We start from the raw sequence: 20,539 nt of genomic DNA on the forward strand, positions 1-20,539 counted from the left end.
TTTGACAAAACAACAACAAAAACAAAAATATGAGAAAAAAACGCAGCGTCGCTGTAGAAACTAATAATCCAGTGAGCTGCAGGAAGCCTTGCAGCAGAAACTCTGAGTAAAGGTTAACACCAAAGCACACATGAAGGGTCTGAACACGTTTGTTTTCTCCATTTCCACCATCCCAATCTTTATTCGTCTTTTCAAAGTATTAAACATTCTCCTCGGCAGAACCAAATACTGCAATTTAGCTCTGATTTGATTGATTTTCCTCGTTTTCTGCTCCAGTCTGTTGACACGACGGCAGGAGACGGTCAGTCTGAAGAAATCAGGAAGAGGAGCAGAAGTTTTTCTCCGCGGAGACGCTCCTCTTCTAAAGTCTCTGAGCGGTTCTTTCCTTCTCCGTGTTGGAGTTGAACTAAATCTAACGTTAATCTTCCGTTCAAAGGTCAAAGGTCAAAGATGGATCGGTGACTATAGATGAGGATCCATCCATCTGAGGGGCGAATGGACGGTTCCACCGCACAACCACGAGGTGGCGCCAGGAGTCCAAACCTTCAGAGGCGCAGAATCAGGAAAAACGGGATTTTCCAGACGCGGAAAGCAGCTGTTTAGTCGGGTTAAATGTCGTCATGATAATCCATTACATTTAGAATTATAAACGGCAGATTTTTAAACATAAATTTACAAATTAAATTAGGCTAAAAAGAAGAAAAAAATTAAATGTATAATTTAATGCTCTAAATCCTGTGAAATAAAATAAAACATCATTTTTTAATAACAAAAAGGAGATTTTTCCCCCCGAAACGAGACTGTTTTGGGTCCAGGGTTTTCCGTGCGCGTGCGTGCGTGCGTGCGTCGGTCAGTTGTAGTGGTTGTTGATGTTGCTCAGGCTGTTGATGTTGTTGACGCAGCTGATGTGGGACGGGGACACGGTGCCGAAGGGCCCCGCGGGCTGCAGGTTGTGGCTGTGGTACAGCGCCGCCGGGGCCGAACCGGGCCAGTAGGAGAAGCTCGAGGGCCCCACGCCGGGGGTGACGAGGTTTAGTTTGGAGATCCCGGAGAAGGGGATCGGGGAGAAGTTCCCCTGGAACTTGTAGATGGCCTGCTCGGTGGTGGTCGGCTGGCACACCTGCGCCAGGCCGTGGAAGTCAAACTTGTAGGCGTACCTCTTGCCGTGCACTTTGGTCATGATGTTCTTGTCGTAGTAGTAGCGCAGCGCGCGGCTCAGCTTGTCATAGTTCATGTTGGGTTTGCTCTTGCGCTCCCCCCAGCGCCGCGCCACCTCGTCCGGGTCGATGAGCTTGAACTCGCCGTTGGTTCCCTCCCAGGCGATGCAGGACACGTTGGTGCTGTCGGACAGGAGCTCCAGCAGGAACTGCCACAGCTGGATCTGCCCGCTGCCTGCATCAACAACAACACAGCCACCGTTTCAGTCATCCGTTCATTTCCAGCCTCTCAGTCAGTGAATCTGGTGCGTAATTTGAACCGATGATGACCCACAGACAGACACGCAGTCCTCCTTTGCAGCTTCACATTTAAAACATCAGATTCTAGGAATCCGTTTTATTTTACAGCCTTTGGGGCGCAAAGCATCAAGTGGATCTTTCTGCTTGTTGTTTTTCCATCAGGGCGCCGTGGAGGTGAAGGAGATCCACGGCTCTGCGCGCGCTTCCATCCAATGTAAGCACGGAACCAAACGCTATTTAAATCATAAAAACCTTCACATTTCTTTTTTAGAGCTTTATTGCCGTAAGGTGCGTCATGACAGACAATTCACATAACGTAGTGAACGCGCTGAGATTGGGCTCATATAGCATTATTCAAGGATCAAACAAAAATCAGTCCAAATCCATAAACAAACATATTTTAAAGAGGAGAGATGAATTCAAATATATAAAAAAAAATTCTCTAAAGCCTAACGTATTTTTGTAGATTTTATTTCGATGAGACAAAATAAAATCAGGAAAAACTATTAAACGAGGCCTCAACAATCCGACAAGAGAAAAATAACCCTTTTTTTTAATTATTTTTATAATTTAAATGTCAAATTTTAGAAATGTTTCCGACATAATTTGTTGATTGATCTCATTTTATTTGTGGAAATAGAATGAAAAGTGGTTCATCGTTTTAAACTAATTATTTTTTTGTAAAACAAAAACAAAAAAAAGAAAGACCGTTATATTCTGTGTTAACGTGCAAATATTAAAAAAGAAAACAAAGGCAGCAACAATGAACATTTGGTCTTTTTTTTACCTTTTTGGACGCCTGTGTTTAATGGACCCCAGGATGCTCCTTTGCTTTCTTTCAACAGATTTTCTGTTGGATCTGAAAAAGAAAAGAAATCTGAATATTTTTTATCTATATTTACATTTATGAAGAATAATTAACATGTATATGATATAATCAATACAAATAAACGAAAGGGGGGGGGGTGTTGGAGTAAAAATGTCACAAAGATATTCTAAAATATTCTTTATAAGTGCCGTTTGGTTTAGGAAAAAGATCAAATCATTCAATCAAATCTTGTCAGTTGTGCAGAAGCAAGAGAAATGAGTTTGAATCAAACGCGCGCGCGGAATCGACCAAAACTCCCCAAAGCCCATCCTGGCGCGGCTGGGGTCCAATGCGGTTCCGTCTGCGCGGAGCAGGAAACGCGTCCAGGAAAGAGGATTTCCGATTTCCGACAAAAGAGCAGCCGGGCTTCAGAGGGAAAAAAAGGTTCCGTGACGCTCTGCGCCGCGGACGCCGCGCGCCGGACGCGCAGCCCAATCTCCAAAAAAGACAGAAAAGATGGGACGTTTGTCTGATTCCTGTGAGGACAAAGTGACGAACCTGAGAGATACATGTTGAACATGAGCTTTCCTCCGCGGTCCAGTCTCATTGTGTTCGGGTGTTCAGAAAGGGATGGATTTCATTTCGGTGGAGGCGCAGGAAAAGATTTTTATTAAACTTTATCTCGTAACTGGGATCTGGAATAAATGCGGGAGGACAGATTGAAGTTTCCAGGCAACTGTCACTGGCCCCCATCTCTGAGACAATATTCAGACAGCAATTTCCCCTGCTGCATTGCTTTAATTAAAAGAGCAATTTACCTCTGTCAGCCCGCCTGGTGCCCACAATAAAAAGAGGCCGATAGAAATTCGGCCTTATCAATCCGCCATCACAGTTTAATAAAGTTTCCGCGTTAAGATCTGAGTTTCTATGGTGAATTGAAGTGTTTGACATGGAAACCAGTTCAGATCCTCCTCACTTTTCCGCCTCTTTACCTCTCGGTAAACAACAAAGGCCTGCCATTTCACCTTGGAAAAATAATATTTACCTTGAAAAACGCGTCAGTGCGCACGAGAAAACAAGAACATTTCATCCCTCCTAAGCTGGGCTTGGAGGTTATATGGCCTCAATCTGGGGGGTTATGAGGTCGTAAGTCCAGAGCTTCTGATGCCCACTGACGCTCTGCTGCTTTTTGGAGCCACGCGGGCTTTATGGTTCTGCTGCAACATCTGCCTCAGCCTGAACATCTGTGCATCTGCAAATTCAACAGTTGCTGCTCCATCTTGGCCGTTTCTCCAACCAAGATCCCTCTCAGCAGCGAGTCAGCCAAAAGTAGGAAAACTGAGAAATCAGTACAACCTCTTTACTCGCACTTCCAAAATGTCCAGTCAGTTTTGTAGTCCACCAAAACTTCAAATTCTAGAGCCCCATCCCTAACGTTTGGTATCATTGAAAAGCCCCAATCATCATCTGTAGATACTAAATGGAGTTTATTCAGTAGAATGCAGAGTTTAGGAGAAACCATTGTCTTCTACAAAGCTTATTGTCAGGAAGTCAAAGGAGGAGCTACTGATCATCAGCAGATGCAGAATCTGTTTAAATAGTTACAGAGGAAGTTCTGAACCAATGTCCAAAGAAAAGATGAGAACAAATTCTCTCTGAACCAATAATCAAGCACGCTTTAGAGGTTCTGGAAATGTCTTTATCTTGAAAAAAGACACATTTCTAGAGAAAACAGTTTGTTTTTTTGACATTGTGGCCTCAGATTCCAAACATGAGTAGATCTCCCTCCCAGCTGAGATAAATCCATGTCTTCAGACGTCTTAAATGTTTCAATCTGGAAACTCAGTTTTGGCTCTGAGACTCAAACCAGATGATGGAAAACGTCATCTCTACATCCATTGTCAAGCACAGCAGTGGAAGTGTGATGATTTTTAGTTTGTAGTTTTTCTTAACTTTAAGTCATCTTCAACCTTCTGCATTTACTTTTCTGTTTTGTTTTAATTAAAAAGCATTTGAACAAGCTTTTCTTCACAACTGTCAAAATTGCTGTAGTGCTGTTGAGCTCTGCATTAAAATGTTTTCCTTTCTTGTACATTTGTCCCAAATGGTTTACATCACCAAAAACACATTTTAGTCAAGAATCAACAGCCACATTTTATAGATAAAAGGTTTTTCTGCAGTGCGAGTCAGTCTGCGATTCTGAAGTGTTTAATCTTTTTTGTTCTGCTCCAGTTTGGAGAATTGTTTGTTTCTGACATGACTGGAGAGTTTTTTCTGCAAACACCGTAAAAAGGTCACTTCAAACCCCACATCTGTTTGTTTATGTCATCCTCTCAGAGACGGACTTCCTCGTGGTTGTCCTGCTTCAGAACCCGAATCCCGTCCTTTGTTATGATCCACAGTAAAACATTTAATCAAGCCCGGAAGTGACGGTTCTGATGTATGTGGTAAAATGTCTACATGTACAAAGCAACCCCACACCATCACACTACCACCTCCATGCTTCAGTGTTGTCAGCAGATGTGGGAGGATACAGACCTTCCATAAATATCCTCTTTTGTCCCCAGAATGTTGGTGCTGATGGTTCTGGTGGGTTTGTCAAATAATGCACCACATTTAGTTTTTTTTTTTCAGTTGTCGTGACCCTTGAACTGCCTGCTCAACCAAATGGTAGAGCACATCACCAAAACACAAGTATTGTGTGTGGTATAAAGGATTGAGGATGCATTTTTTAAAATAATGTCGTTTTTTCATCATCAGAATTCTTTGGTTTGGTTGGGGGGGGGGGGTCCATCTTGATCACTTCTGTATGCACTGACAGCGCCGCCCCCCGCCCCTAAACATGAATAATTATAAGCAGCACTGAAACCCAGAGGGCGAAGGACGTCAGCGAGTCCAGGTGATGCAACTCGAAACTGAACTGGGGGACTTTTCCTCAGCCACGGCGTCATCACATGATGCTCCACAGCTTAAGGTTTAAAAACACAAATGCTGTTGCTTTTGTTGAGATATTTTCTCACAAAGTAACACAACAGAAACACATCAGAGCGAGTCAACTTAAACCTTAAAGGTAAAGAATCCAGCTCGAGTCAGACAGCAGAGGAACCGCACAGATGATCACTATTAGTCTCCAAATTCTAGTATTCACCCTTTTTTGGACCCAATTCCAAGATATTAGTGGTGGTTTTGGAAATCACTACTATTGTATGATGTTTAGAAAAAATCACAAACTGTATTTAAACGTGTCACGTTTATGTCGCCATTATGTTTAATATTTAACCTTAAAGCTAAAGAATCACCACTTTTATTTCTCCACCTTTCTGTTCATCCAGCAACCACACACACATCATCACATCAACGCTAAAATGACGACACCGTCGACAAAAGATGATCCATCAAGGAGAAACGTTCAGAGACCGTCTCTTCTGAGCTCCATGAGTCGGCCTTCATCTCCAGCGATGGTGAAGCCTGGCAAAGTGTCTCGACTGTTTGAGTTTCTCCTAAAAATGAAGAGACACTTGTCCTGCCTGTCCGGTTTGGACGTGAAGAAGAGCAGGTTGGTGGTGTTCCTCCTCTCTTCATCTTCATCTTCCTCCTCATTCTTGTGCGTTTCCAGCGTTCCAGACTTGCTTTAGCTGCCTGTGTCCATGTACGAGCCGCAGGCAACTTAAAACAAGCCTCGAAAACTGGACTGAAGCTCCGAACCCAAGCAGAAGAACGTCCATCAAGTGATGAAGCCAGAAGTCCACCGAAGACTGAGAAGAAATCACACAAATTCACGTTTGACATCAGACTTTAGGCAAAGAAAGTTCTGCAGGCGCGTGATGCTCAGGTGAGTAGAAAGGTTTCCACTGAGCGGGGGGGTCTGCCAAAGCGTACCTGTGTTTACCTGTGAGCTCCCAGTGTGGCTGCAGCTCCTCTCCCAGGTGTCTCTGCCCTCTGAGGCTCTCTGCTGAAGCTTTAACTTCGTGCAGAAGAATGTATGTTTGAGAAGGGTGTGTGTGCACGGTTACACATTTATTTAAAGATCCTGTTGTTTCTAGGTGTGGGGCCGTAAGCCGGGGTGTGTAACAAGGAAACTCACGTCCTGGAGGAGCGAGAGTGGAGCAAACAAACTCCAGGATCCAGGTGTCAGCAGAGAACATGATGGTGTCTCATGTCGATTAGCAGAAACGACCAAAGATTTCCTGATCAAACCTCCCATCTGTAGAACAAAATGCAGCTTTTTGTAGTTTAGGGGCTTGAAGTTTTGTCGTTTTAGCCGTAATTGATCACAATAAACAGCATTTATGACTCAAATTCCTTCCATTAGAGTAAAAATGTTTGAGACTGACTTCCAGAGCAGTGGGCTGCAGTTCTCTCTGGCCTCTCAAAGGTCCAACAGGTCTTGTTTTCATGAATAAACTTCCCTTATTGTTTGTCGTGTTCCATTTATCAAAAGCTCCTTCAGTTACTGACAAAACCTAAATGTAAAAGAAAAAAGTTCTTTTTAAAAGCTGTTATGTTTTCCCTCTGTGATTAATTCTCAAGGAATCAATCAAACAATCAAACAATCAATCATTCAATTGCTTGTGTTTTGAAAAAACAAATGTAATTTTCGCTTTCCCCCGTCTATGGTTTGTCCATAAACACACCATCAAAAACTATCTGTAACCAGACCAAGCTGACTGTTTGATCATCCAAAGTCGGCTTTTTTGGACATCAAAAAACCTTTTGAAAGTTTTTAAAACATAAAATAAAACAGATGGTTGTTGCTCTGCCACTTTATTTTCTCAGTAAAACCCTGAGGGGAAGATAATGATGATGTCTAACCCTTGTTTTATCTTAGATGACCCCCCCCCATCCATTGACGTGTTCTCCCTACCATGAAAAAGGTGGATGAAGGTGGAGAGATTTCATGTAATCCATGGACACCAGTGAAGATCACAAATCATTGAAGAAAAAAGGTTCAACCATTTGATTGAGTTAAAGGGTTCAAATACTTTCTAGACCAACAGGTGAACCCTCAGGAAGATCCGTTACTCTGGAGTAAAACCTCAAGCTTACAGCAAGAGCACCGTCCTCTGAGTCCAGCATGGTGGCAGCAGTTTGATGGTCTGGGCTGGATTCATGGTAGAACCAAATGGCATTACTTCACGGTGCACTACTACAAAAGAGGGAAATCTATTTAGCTTTGGGGAACGAAAAAATAAATTTAGATTGTTAAATTGAGATTTATTTACTACAAATTCAGGACTTTTTTACAAAGGAAAGGAAACCTGATCTAGAGCAAAAAAAGGGACAGCAATAACTTAAGTAATATCAGATGCTTATAAAAACAGCAAAACAAGGGTTATTTCAACATTTTACCGTTCTTTTACTGCAAACGGGAAAAGCTCATCACTACACTAAAAGTAAATGTGAAGCTGAGCTCGATCCAGAAATTCTGTCTCAGTGATCTTCTACCAGCTCTCAAATATGTAAAGAATTAGTATGGAAGAATCTTACACGGTATTTTAGAACGCCCCAAATCAGAAGCAGACTACTGAACACGCCAAAGTCTTGTGGGAGTCAGGAAGGGAATCGCACACGTATATTTTGGTGGTGTCCCAGACTGCTATCCTTTTGGAAAGAAACAAAAATGTTTGGGACGGGTTTACATTCAGTACTTATGGAATATTGAAGACTCCTGGTAAGGATGTTACTCTTGGCAGGCGAGAAAAGCAGTGACAAAACAATGTCACAAGGTGGACACACACACACGCACACACAAACAAACACACACGGAAAGGATGACTGGGTGAAGATCAAATGTAACATTTACTCAATGGAAAAAATTGATATTTCAACCAAAACTAAAGTTTGACATTTACCAAAAAAATGGAGAAAATGGTGCCAAAATGTGGAAAACCACTAAAAATCTAAGAGATTTCAGAAAAGAAAAACACTATTATTATGTATTTTGTTTCCTTTTGTTTTTTGTTGTAGTTACTGACCCATGTCTGTAAACACTGACAACTGGAAAACCCTCAATAAAAACCAAGTTACAAAAAGTCAGAACCTTTAGCTTCTCTGCAGCAGAGCTGGGGCCCAAAAACCTGAACTTGATCCAAAATGAAGTTTTTTTAGTTGAAGTCCAGAATCCGTCTCACTGAGATGCGCTTTCAGGAGGTTTGTACAAACCGTCCAATGAAGCTTAAAACAAATCTTTTTTAATTTAATCGGTTCACGATTGTTGTAATATTCACAGTTTCAACAAAAACGTTTATGAATTAAACCTTTTGTTTCAGTTTTAACATGACTTTCCTCTGGAGCTCAAAGTAGGTTTTTCACAATTCTGTAGGTTTGACAGAAAAGAGGAAACTCTCTCTCACTATGATCACGTTTTCATATTCACCTTTTTTCTGCCACATCTAGCATCTGCTGCTCCTTCTTTAAAGGAGACAATTGTTTTAACGTCTACACTCAGAAATGCCTGATGCTCCGGTCATAGATTCTGTACGTTTGGCCTCATGTCCCAAGAAAATCAAAGCCTCTGGAAACTGGCGCTCTTATTTTATTGGAAATAAGAATCCAGTCTGCCAAGAACAATATCACCCTAAATAAGAGCTAACAGAAGCAGAGGACTCTCCTCCTCTTCATCAGGCTAAAGCTTCAGATGAGCAGTAAATGTCTGTGCGTCTTTCTCATGGTGGTGATGAAAGGAAAAGAATGCAGACAGACAGTCTCTAGGGTGGAAGAAAAGCCTTTATTTCCTATTTCAAGAGCATGAGAGTGGAAGCAGGTACTTAGATTTCCATACATGCAGAGCCACAGGGCGATCGAAAGCATTTGTCCATCTACTGATCTGTGACAGCGGTCTGTCCAGGTCTGGGGGGGGGAGAGTTTCTTTGTTTTCAGGCTTAGTGCTGGATCCTGCGAATGGACTGCACCTGGTTGGTGTGAGCCTGGGTGCTGTACTCGTTGTAGCATCTGTACTCGCCTTGGTGTCTGTCTCTCTCCAGGATGTACTGGTATCCACGGTAACCAGGGAACTGGTAGGCAACCCAGCTGCAGAGAGGGAGGAGGGGTTGGAGGTGAGGCCAGGTAGCTGGATTCAGTGAGACTTTGTGACACGACACGCTCATGCGGACTTTTTAATTGGCACTTGTTTGTAAGCCGGATTGTGTGAGCAGGAAACTCCAGCTGCACTCTGAGGAAACAGGAAGAGGGACTCACGCGCCTGAGTTGATTTTGATGGAGGGCACCTCCTTGCTGCACCAGCCCATGGCCTGTAGGGAGGGGTAGTCGTCGCACAGCTCAAACTTGCGACCCTGGAAGTCCTCGCACTCGTACAGGGTCACCTTGCTGTCACTGTGGTTCTGCAGAGAAAACAGACAAAAAAGGCCTCACTTTTCTGCCCCGGATCTTCGCAACTCACCTGAAAGAGCAAAAGGGCGGAGCAAGGAGCCGGGGCAGGGGTCCGGACGGACTCACGGCGCACTTGATGGGTCTGAAGGAAAGCAGGTGCTCAGTTCTGTAGCTGCTGTTCCCACTCCAGGCCTCGTAGCGAGGATAGTCGCCCTTCTCCAGGATGAACTGCTGCCCCTGGAACTCTGGGTACTCGTAACCCACCCAACTGCAGGAGACACATGAGGGAGGTGCAACAAGAGGCAATTAAACCAAAAAGGAGAGACCCCCGCCTCAGAATGCGAATGTATGATGAACTGCATGGTTAAACAGAAGAGCGGACACTAAACACAGCTCCTTTTGTCTCTGAGAGGCGCAAACAAACAGACGGGGCCGCCGCTGCCGCCTCCGCCGTTTCTGCAGCAGCCTGCGCGCTTTATCTGATCTGCAGTCAGTCAGTCAGTCAGACGGCTTTCTGGCTCCCAGACGGCAGCTGCACACGGCCAGCTCATATCACAACAGGGTCACACTCGGATGAATGCGCACAAACGCACACCAAGGTCCTAAGCCAGCAGATTGTGATTTGTAGATTTTCCATCTTTTGTTCGCGTGCACATTCAAGCCAAGTCTGCTTTAATCAGACTTTTTCAAGCAGATGACAGAAAAAGCCAAGAAAGCATCCCAACATGTGAGACCTAGAAATGATCATATTTCATTTTAAGAGGTGGTTCCCTCAGAGACGACTGACAGGAGGAGCCAAGCCGAAGAACAAAGAAGCCAAACAGGATCCATTCAGATGAGAGGAAAGTCCAAGAGGGACAGAGAAGCCATCCGGCAGATCCCACTTACGGTCCATTCTCCACCTTGATGGAGCGGATCTTGTGGAAGCCCCTCTCCATGATGTTCTGGCACTCCAGCATGAACTCACAGCGCTTTCCCTGGAAGTTCTCCTCCTCCCAGACTGTGATCCGGAACTGGCCCATCTGCTCCATCTGTTGAGTGTTCATGGCTGCCGCTTCTCCCTCAGGGGTCAATCTCTGTAGAAGAAGATATACTGCAGGTGAAGGGTCAAAAAACAGATTCAGAAAGCAAACTTTAGTTACTTCGACATTTTTAAGTGAGAAGATTTCATTTGAAAGTTCTTGACGTTTCTTCAGCTTCCTGCATTTCAGTCTTTTACAACAAAAAGCTGCTGATATAGCTGTAGATATTCCCCAAATGAACGTCCCTTTAAAGTGTCTCTGCTGTCCTCACAAAAGCAGACAGTGGAACTTCAGCATCACACCTTTAAAATAGCAGCTAGATGGATTTAAAAGCTCCTTTGGACTTCTTTCATTTGATTTGAAGGTGACGCACCATCCCAGGTTTGAAAACAGCTGCTTGTGTGTTTGTTTTTTTCACGAGCAAACCTGCACCTCTCTGACCCATTTCTAATCATTTAGCATTTCAGAGTTAAATAAAGATGGAGTGCTATTTGTATTTTTAACTCCCATCAATCCAGTCATCGGTTGAGGCTCCACCCCTCCACGCACTTTCTAAGCCTGAGGCGGCGTGATGATACTTACAGACGGTACTGATGTGGGACAGATCCAGTATAATCAATGTCGGGGAGGAGAGCCTCGCCTGCGTTTTTATAGGGCCGGGGCCCCCTGGACCCGGGACACTCCATTTGCCCCTCAGCCTTGCACACTCAGCAGCTGAGCGGGCCGGCTGAAAGGGCAGCATTAGCCTGGCGCTTTGTGGAGGCTCCAGAGCCCCTTTGTCCTCAGAGCCCCAAACCCTCTGAGTCATCAATACGGCAGAGGCAACCTGACCCGCCGCTATACAAAGGCAACGCACTGACACAACAGTTTGATTGGTGTGGCAGGATAATAGACACATTCTGGGAGCTGATCCCCTCTCTCCCTCCGACCCAGAGGTAAGCCGGACCCTGAACCAGAGGAGGGGAAGCGGTCCGAGGCTCCCACCGAAGTGAGGACGAGGGAGCGTGTCCATGTTATCTAGAGGGCACCTCTCTGTCTGTTCCAGATGATCTAGAGAGAATGGGCTGAAGGGAAGCTCTGGATGCTCGGTTGGGCCACACATCATCTCACGCTTCTGCAGAAAGTGACATGAAGTTTTAGATTTCCTGCAGTAGTGATGGTGACAGGGAGATGTTTAATAAAATCTGTGCTTTTTTTATGCCGTTCATAGACGTGTTGCTGTGAAGGTTTTCTCTGCTCTCTGAAGGAGCTCCATATTCTAAAGGAAACAAAACTCAATGTTCCTAAATGAATCATTTAGTTTGACTTAAAAAAAAAGTTTAAAAGCTAAAAGATCAGGCTTTGAATTTCTGCTTGGTGTCTTTAATCTGATTTTTTTTTTGATTGATTTCATTTTTTCTAAATTATTATTTTGTTTTTTCGGTTTTCTATGATCTCCAATCCTGTTTTGCTGCTGCAGCAGTGACACCTAGTGGCCAAAGTGTTTATTACAGCCCGTGCAGCAGTTGAACCTGAGTCTGGCCTTCAGCTCCTGCTGCAGCTGAGAGCTGCAGATGGATGGAGCCTCTGCGGTCGGATGATGTGGATGTCAGCGTCCCAGTCGGAGCGGGTTAGACGCTGAAGTTGGATGTAGTTTCTCAGTGGGGTGGGGGGTGTTGTTTACATATGTGAACAGCTTTCTCTTTGTCCTCCGCTCACTCATCCTTTGTCTTTCTCTGCTCGTGTGCGTCTGCCTGCTTCCCCCCAGAGCAGGTGATGGGCAGGTGAAAGGCTGGGCTTATATAGACACAGATGTTTTCTTTGTGTTTTATTGCAGGACGGAGAATTTTGTTTACCTTGATACACTGACCCAACATGCCTTGTTCATTTAAAAAAAAATAAACAGCAGGTCAGAATTAACACAAGTTGTTTTTTATTTTATTATATTTCACCTTAAATTCTGAGCTCATCTGGAAAAAGGAATCATTTTTGTTGTTTTTATAAAGAATTGTGATGTAATTTACATGTTTTTCATTAATAAAGTAGTTTGACTCATTTAACCTCAGTAAATAAAACATTTCCGGTTTGATTGGTGATTGTTTTATTAAATGTGTGACAAATGTGCAAACTTCGGCTCCCGTCTGTGCAGGAATGTTGGCAGATCCCTTTGGGAGGATCATTTCAGTTCAGCCACATTGGAGAATCAGTTGTTTTGTTCTTCATCATTCAGAGGTGAACTTAAATCTGAAAGAACCCAATTGCCCTTGAGCCAAAGTCCATGAAGTGAAGTTAAAGTCCCATTCACATTTGACCCCTCCCTTGGGGGAGCTGCAGGCACAGCAATGCTGAGGAACCCCTTGTCAAGAAGGGAGGGGGTCGGGTTCTATTTTTAGTCTGAATCAGTTTGGATTTGAACCCATGACCTACTACTTTCAGGGCAGACACTCCATCACTAGGCCGCTGTGACAGACTGTTGGATCCATTTTTGTCCCGGAATTTCTTCCTGACTGGGATCGGAGTCACTGACGCCTCCTTCCTCTGGATGAGTTCTCCGTGTTCTCCTGGACTCACTGTTCCAGCGTTCCATGTCTGCATGGAGGATGGATCTCACATCTCTATAGTCCCAAAGATGGAGAAACGTCTTTCCGACTTTGTGGAAAGACTTCATGTTGGTTTGTTCTTTTGAGGCCTGTCATCTGTTTCGCTGACGGCTGCGGTGGTTCTCAGGTCTGGGCGTGGCCAACGTAACTCACCTTCACAGAGTTCTATCAATCATTGTTCATTCCTACTTTTCAAAACATGGAATAGCTTCGTTAAAGTGAGATTTGAACAGTTAGATTTTACTAAATTACCTTTATAGATTAAAAAAATTGTATATGTCTGTGTGTCACAATAAAACTGTTTTCAGTGCATCTGAATGAGAAAATTGTAGAAGAAAGCGAGCGGCAGCCTTGTCACATGACCAACCCGGATCCCTGTCTGCAGCTTTGGAGCTGCAGACAGGGATCTTTGAACCGAACCTACATGAGTCCCAGACAAAGGAGAACACACGCGTGCGCCCTTCATTTCCCTGTTAAATCCAGCCGACAGCAGGAATTTGCATGCGTGAGGTTCAGTGTGCTTCAGTACAGACTGGGTACTGTTTGGTTCTACTTTGAATCCTTATCTGGCAATATAACAAGAATCCATTCACGTGCGCTCACTGATCACACGGGGAGGCTGAGCTGTGCAGCCTGTGGGTATCCAGCCGCTCGCCACCATTTTCAGATAACAGCGAGGAGCAGCGGGCAGGCCTCACAAATGCAATCAAGCTCCAGCTGCACCGATCCAAACACAGCTGGTGATGAAGCAGACGCCGTTTAGGGTCACACAGGAGCCAGCAGGCGAGGAAGAGGAGTCTCTGCTGAGAGACCTCTGACGCTGAAGATCAGAAGGCGGGAAGAAGAAGCTGAAGCTTCCATCTTTTCTTATTTCCCCCTCTCTGCATCCGTCATCTCTGTTTCTGTTGCTTTTCCACAAAAACATCCAACTTCAATGTAATTCAACCCCAAAATAAAGAAGAGGAACTGTGTTCTGCTGTGTGTCAAACAGGTTCAGGTGAGAACAGTTCCTGCATCCGTCTGCCCTTCTAGACTTTAGAAAGGTTCAGTCAAACACAGGGGAAGTCACTGCAGAGGCCTTGCAGTGTCACTGGGACGGGGGCGTCATTCAGCTCCTGACAGGTGAGCTGTGCAGCAGAGGCCGTTCCCGTTCTACGGACTATGAGGTCAGCTGACCTTCATGGGTTAAGTCTCAATTTGTCACACCAGACAGATGTTCACTGTTCCATAAATATCTGTTAAAAACGAAGCGGAAAAGTTTAAAAGTCACGACCAGCTCGTGTAGTCCTAACATTTGGTGCAGCCTTTGGTTGTGGCGGGGGCGTCTCTGTTGGGGAAACAAACCCTGCCGTTAACAAAAAAAAGGGCTTAATAAGTCTCTGTCATCCTCCAGCTGCAGACTCTGTTTCCATGGTAACTTTCCGTGTTTTGTCCTGCTGAGATGCTCGGCTGCATGAACTCAGACAGACAGGTGTGTGTGAACGTCAGGCCCAGTTTTGACAAAAGGTCCATCAAACCTGTTTGTGATCCAAATCCATTGTTGTTCTGAAGAAAAACTCACGCTAAAAGGAGAATTTGAGAGATTTTAGCCTGAGTTTGTATAAGAATGGTCCTAAACGCGGCCTGGACTCCAAGGATTTGAGCAAATCTGGCCTGATGCTTGTTCAGAATTTATGGAACCACTGTCTGGATCTCATTTGTGTCACAGAAACTAAATCAGGAAAAGTTGCAAACATCCACAATGCACCTTTGCACCTCCATTCATCCACCCATCTAAACCTGATTATTGCTGATCGGGGTCATGGGGTTGCTGGAAGACACCCAGCTCCCGGCAAACAAAGGTGGGGTGGATCCCGGCCAGGTCTCCAGTCCGTCACAGGGCTACACAAAGACACAGACACACTCACAACTATGGAGCAACATGAAGTCACCAGTCAACCTCTTCATGGAGCATTGAATTGAATAGACAGAGCTCTGAACCTTTGTTCTTCAATGATTTGTGATCTTCACTGGTGTCCATGGATTACATGAAATCTTTCCACCTTTATCCACCTTTGTCATGGTAGGGAGAACACGTCAATGTAAGGGGGGGGGGGGGGGGGTCATCTAAGATAGAACAAGGGTTAAGTTTCATTTTCATTGAGCAATACAGCATCCAATCCTGCATGTTCTTCTGGAAATGCAGCTCCTTCTGCAGAACTCAGAAGTGGGGAACTATGATTTATGATGAAAAACAAGGTCGAGACTCTTCTGCAGACGAGCTTTTCATCCGTCATGAGGGTTTTGTGAACGAGTCCCTCCTGGGTTTCTGTACAGTGTGTCCAGATGCAACAGGACCGCTTCCGGGTCTCTGTGTGCAGCTGCATCCCATCAGGATGCTGTTCAGGTTTGGCACCATGGACACGTAAAGCCACACGGAGAAGGGGAGTCAGACGGGAAGAAAGTGCAAAAAACATCAATTCCCTGCAGAAGAACTTGTTAACACGCCAGACACCCCAGAAAAAACAGGCTCTCTGCAGTTTTAAACAGTTAAGACCAACCATCAAAAGGTTTTTCTGTTTTCCATTTTCAGGTCCATTTACTACATCATTAAACAGAAAATTACCAGTTAGTAGCAGTCAAATGCTTTCTTTTTTTTTAAATTGTTTCTGCAGAAATTCTTTTCCTTCACCATCTGGTTTTGTCAAATTTCAGTGAAACATTCCAACTGAATCTGACCTTTTTCATAAAATCCTCTTTAGACCATGAAGTTGTTTGTGGTGGTGAAAACTATCTTGACTAGTTATAACCAGTTCACAGCTGCGACACACACAAGTGTGCTGCCATGTGGATTGTCCTGAATAAATGCCCTCCTTCAGGTGGAACGTTACCATGGAAACTAATCCAGCTAGGGGTGATGTGAGCAGGACATCTGCTCGCCGCCTCCGCTTGTCCTCGCTGTTCTCTGACCAGAAACAGCATCTGGACACGAAACACGGAAAAATCTCACATGGATCCTGGTGGGTTGGTTGTTGTTGTTTTTGGAAGCCTCATGAATCATTGCTGGGGGAGGCAAACAGAGATAAACCCTCTGCAGAATTAAAATGTGATGACAGCCCCCCCCCCCACGGTGAGGCCGTGAACGCAAACAGGCTGCAGTGAAGAGGCCGTTTCAGCGGGGAAAAGAATCAACTTTTAAGACTTATTCAGTCCAGCATGACAGGGAAAAGGTGAGGGGGGAGCCACCTGGAAACAGGCCTCAGGGATTTGCATGACTCTTCTTTATCAGTAACTGTCAGAGGAAACAGCACACGGCCTGCAGGCAGGGTGTGCACGTGCACACACACTCACAGCCTGTGGGTAGCCGCTCGCCACCATTTTCAGATAACAGCGAGGAGCGGCGGGCAGGCCTCACAAATGCAATCAAGCTCCAGCTGCACCGATCCAAACACAGCTGGTGATGAAGCAGACGCCGTTTAGGGTCACACAGGAGCCAGCAGGCGAGGAAGAGGAGTCTCTGCTGAGAGACCTCTGACGCTGAAGATCAGAAGGCGGGAAGAAGAAGCTGAAGCTTCCATCTTTTCTTATTTCCCCCTCTCTGCATCCGTCATCTCTGTTTCTGTTGCTTTTCCACAAAAACATCCAACTTCAATGTAATTCAACCCCAAAGTAAAGAAGAGGAACTGTGTTCGGCTGTGTGTCAAACAGGTTCAGGTGAGAACAGTTCCTGCATCCGTCTGCCCTTCTAGACTTTAGAAAGGTTCAGTCAAACACAGGGGAAGTCACTGCAGAGGCCTTGCAGTGTCACTGGGACGGGGGCGTCATTCAGCTCCTGACAGGTGAGCAGGTGGGGGCCCAGGAGGGTCCCAGGCGCAGCAGTGACAGCAGGAGCCGTCTGAAGGGTAACCAGGATACCGAGGAGCGCGCGGCGTCCCCTGCCTTTAAAGCAAATATTGACTGGATGTTCAGGCAAACAGGCCTTCAGGTGGAGCGGGCTTTCTCCAGAATGACGTGGAAGCTGGTGATAATGTCCTTTTATCTAATGATGCGGTTTAACATGGACATTGGGGGGTGTGGGGGGGTGTAGATTGAGAAAAAACCCCACCCCCAAAATGTTGTGAATCATTTCTGCACAGCTGATGTTTAGTGTGGTTTTGTTTGTGATTGTGTGAACTTTTTTCTGCTGCTGATGGAGACGACAAATCCTTTTTATTTTCAGCGAAGCAGATCCGTCTGTTTGTTCAGTTTATTGTCAAAGCCCCTGAAGGTGTTTGCTTCATTAGTGTTGAACTGGAAGCATCCTCCACAACATCCAGATGGCTTGTATTTCGTGTGCATAATGTTTAGTGAATCATTAACATCGCCTGCCTGCAGCTCCTCTGGATCTTTGTGATCTGCAGGCAGGTGATGTAAATCATCCCGGCGGCCCGGAAGAACCTGCAGCTCTAATGAACGTGTCAACATCAGAGGAGATGCAAATCCAGGCAAATGTCAGCCTGTTGGGTCAGAGCGGGGGTCTTTTGTGCAGACAGGTGGGCCCCTGCAGGTGTGTCCTGACTAGGAAGCAAAGCTGCATCTTTTCAGTGAGGATGCTGGACAAACAGAAGCACACAAAACCCCTGGAAAACTTTGCCCCCGACTTAACTCTGACATCCCAGCTGCCCTCCTCTCTGCCTCTGCCGCCAGTTTTATGCAAATCTCCCGCCTTCTCACTGGATACCTGCCGTCACGTGATCTATTCAACTGATGCATTTTCTGAAAAGTCACATTTTTAGCAGATGGTTTTGCTTTGCATGCAGAGCCAGCCCCCCCCCCCCTCCCCCGTCCGCCGGTGTCTTTTCCCGCCGCTGATCCGTACCTGCGTAACGCGAGCCGAACGAACAAAACTTCATCTTCAGGTATTGTACGTGAGGCTCAACGTGAAGCAAATACGGACAAACAGGAAAAGCCACAAAGGTGGAGGGGCTCGTGCGTGCTGCGCGCGCCGGCGGCCTCCTTCCGTCCTGTTTTATTAAGGACAAAAACAAAATTAGAAAGTTTTTGCAAACTCCGGATCATGAAGTGAAATGACGACATGAAATGACGACCTACCTGTGTGAGAAGAGCCTGACCCCGCGCGCCGAGTCCCGCTGCTGTGACAGGTGTGCACTCTTTATACCTGTGCCGCGCGCGCACTCCCAGTCCTCTCTCCTCCCCCCTGAGGTGGCTCCTGGGTGCGCGCGCGGACACCTGTCGCGCTTGATCCAATATTGACTTTGGGAGGGAGGGGCTGCCTCCGTCTGTGTCTGTTGGAGGTGAGGGGTGAGACATGCACGTGCACGCACGCGCGTGAAATGAATTATCTCAGAGCCTCCTCCTCCCTCCTCTCCTCCCCGGTGCCAGGCAACAGCGCGCGCGGAGGGCCTTGCGCGCGCGCGCATCATTTCCCTGCAGCTTTTGCCTTGCAAATGACGGCGCGGGCGGACTGAGGAGTCGTTTGTAGACCCGAGACAGAAGGACCACTTGGACCAGCTTTTACGAACCCAAACATCTAATGATCCTCCTGGGATCCCGGACCTGTTGCTGTGGGCCGCGTGCACAGAGTGACACCTTTTTCAGGTGTACACCTGGAGAAGAAAAAAAACAGTGATCGGATCCTTTGGCTTTCAAACCACCAAAGTAAAAAGTAATCCGGGAATTTAAGAATTATAATGACCTTAAACTGCTGTGGTTTACTTCTTCTTCTTCTTGTGTTTGAGGTTGTTAAAAAGCCTGTAGCTTATTGACGGACGGACAAACAGCTGAAGTGGATATAAATGACCTTATTCAGGAAAAAAATACCTACAATCTTTTCAATAAGCAGATTTTTGGCTCAAAGCAAACAAATGTTTAATGTTTTTGTAAAAAATAAATAAATAAAAGTCTCATATTTTAGCCTATTTTGGTAAAACGTCAAGGGAAAACTCCATTTGGACAAAATATTATTATGCATTTTTTAGAAAGACCTTTTCTGAACCTATTAGGCACATTTTCCTGTTAAACATTCGAATAACCCAAATTTATCTTTATTGTTAGTGAAGCAAAGATGGAAAAAGCTAAATGTAAGTAGAATTTGGTCCAAACTCCTTTGTCTTTAGGAAACATCTGAGGTCCAGTTTATTTAAGCTTTATTTAATAGGGACAGTGCACATTAATGAACATCTACCAAACAATGATAAGCGTAAACATGCTGGATTATAGCAATGATGCTAATTTGCATCCATAGTCCCTAGGCAGGAAACATAAAACAGGACAAAACAAAAGACAGAATCACAGATACAATAAGAACACAAGAAGGTGGTACATTATGAGAGTTAAAAGTTTAGTTATTAACCAGCAGATCTGAATTCTGTCCATCAGTTTGGGGGGGTTTTCCTTTCAGACCTGGATCATGTGTGCTGTACTTTTTTTTCTTCACGGGGTCTCTGTGGGCCCACGGCCACAGCTGACCTTTGCCTGACGCTCCTGTGCTTCTGTTCATCCGCAAACACAGCCGGCCAATCAGGCGTGTCTGTAAGTGAAAGCAGCTCAGGTTTCTCCCATAATGGTCAGCGGTAAACATGTTAGATGCATCATATGCATTATCTGCCTGATGGAGCTTTTACAGCTCAGGCCGTGTCCTCAGGCTCCGCCAGACCTGCCGTGTGACAGAAGAGGACGAGTCATTCCAGGATCAGAAGAGGACATTCATGAAAATAAACCTCCACTTTTCTGCTTCATGCTCATCATTAATAGGTAATAAACTGTCAAAGGCTGACCACAACCTTTAGAAAAATAAGACATAGATTTGCATTTTGGCTTTTTTTTTCTTCCAATTATGAAACAGATTATGACTTTGGACACGACTTCCTTTCAAAGTAAAAGACACCGTGTACCACATAGGATCCTCTCAGTGCTGCAAATGTAGAAGTCATTTGATGATCTGCTTCATTCTGTCGTTGATGATGCATCTCAGCCAGGAATAAGTAAATCCAACAAACTAAAATTAAATTAGAGTTTAATTACGTGACCTGTACCTTATTTTTTGAGTTCTATTTGTGCTTAACAGATTTTCTGTGGTCAGTCAGCACAAATCTCTGTCAGAAGGCCTCAGCATCAGGACCAGCATCGTCTGGTGCTTGGCAGATGCTGTGCTCCAACTCTTGATCAATGTTGGAGACATCGATTGTTTTGGTTTTGTGTGATGCACCATATCAGCCCAAAAATATATGACAACATGTTATTTTTATTGAACTAGAGAGCCACAAAGGAGGGGTCAAAGGGTCAGATGTGGCTCCGGAGCCGCAGGCTGCAGACCCCTGATAGACTGACTAAATGTGACAAATAAAAGAGAGAAGACACCTTTGT

General features: G+C 45.1%; 2 protein-coding genes, 1 long non-coding RNA gene and 1 other non-coding gene across 5 annotated transcripts; 1 reads left to right on the forward strand and 3 right to left on the reverse strand.

The window, feature by feature from the left end:
• Positions 1 to 148: 148 nt before the first annotated feature.
• Positions 149 to 5,627, reverse strand: fev (FEV transcription factor, ETS family member). The gene is made up of 3 exons (XM_023951129.2): positions 2,824 to 5,627; positions 2,245 to 2,316; positions 149 to 1,392 (listed from the first exon to the last, which is right to left on the reverse strand). Exons 1-3 carry the CDS (start codon positions 2,870 to 2,872, stop codon positions 851 to 853), a joined length of 663 nt encoding a protein of 220 aa, XP_023806897.1. The 5' UTR covers positions 2,873 to 5,627; the 3' UTR covers positions 149 to 850.
• LOC144988639 (uncharacterized) lies at positions 1,329 to 5,738 on the forward strand. Its single transcript, XR_013652599.1, has 3 exons — positions 1,329 to 1,462; positions 1,620 to 1,671; positions 5,598 to 5,738. It is a non-coding gene; the product is annotated as an uncharacterized LOC144988639 (long non-coding RNA).
• Positions 5,739 to 5,869: 131 nt separating this feature from the next.
• Positions 5,870 to 5,965, reverse strand: mir1788 (microRNA mir-1788). The gene has a single exon (NR_107228.1). It is a non-coding gene; the product is annotated as a microRNA mir-1788 (primary transcript).
• Positions 5,966 to 8,973: 3,008 nt separating this feature from the next.
• cryba2b (crystallin, beta A2b) lies at positions 8,974 to 11,439 on the reverse strand. Of its 2 annotated transcripts, none has more exons than XM_004086934.2 (5): positions 11,199 to 11,439; positions 10,483 to 10,687; positions 9,721 to 9,862; positions 9,463 to 9,605; positions 8,974 to 9,294 (listed from the first exon to the last, which is right to left on the reverse strand). In XM_004086934.2, exons 1-5 carry the CDS (start codon positions 11,422 to 11,424, stop codon positions 9,147 to 9,149), a joined length of 864 nt encoding a protein of 287 aa, XP_004086982.2. In that variant the 5' UTR covers positions 11,425 to 11,439; the 3' UTR covers positions 8,974 to 9,146. The 2 variants fall into 2 exon arrangements, with proteins under 2 accessions (XP_004086982.2, XP_004086981.1); XM_004086933.4 differs by having other exon boundaries at positions 10,483 to 10,670; positions 11,199 to 11,338.
• Between the last annotated feature and the right edge of the window lie 9,100 nt (positions 11,440 to 20,539).

This window comes from Oryzias latipes, chromosome 21, assembly GCF_053564925.1.
Source record: "Oryzias latipes strain Hd-rR chromosome 21, Olatipes_Hd-rR_3.1".
Lineage (NCBI taxonomy): Eukaryota > Metazoa > Chordata > Actinopteri > Beloniformes > Adrianichthyidae > Oryzias > Oryzias latipes.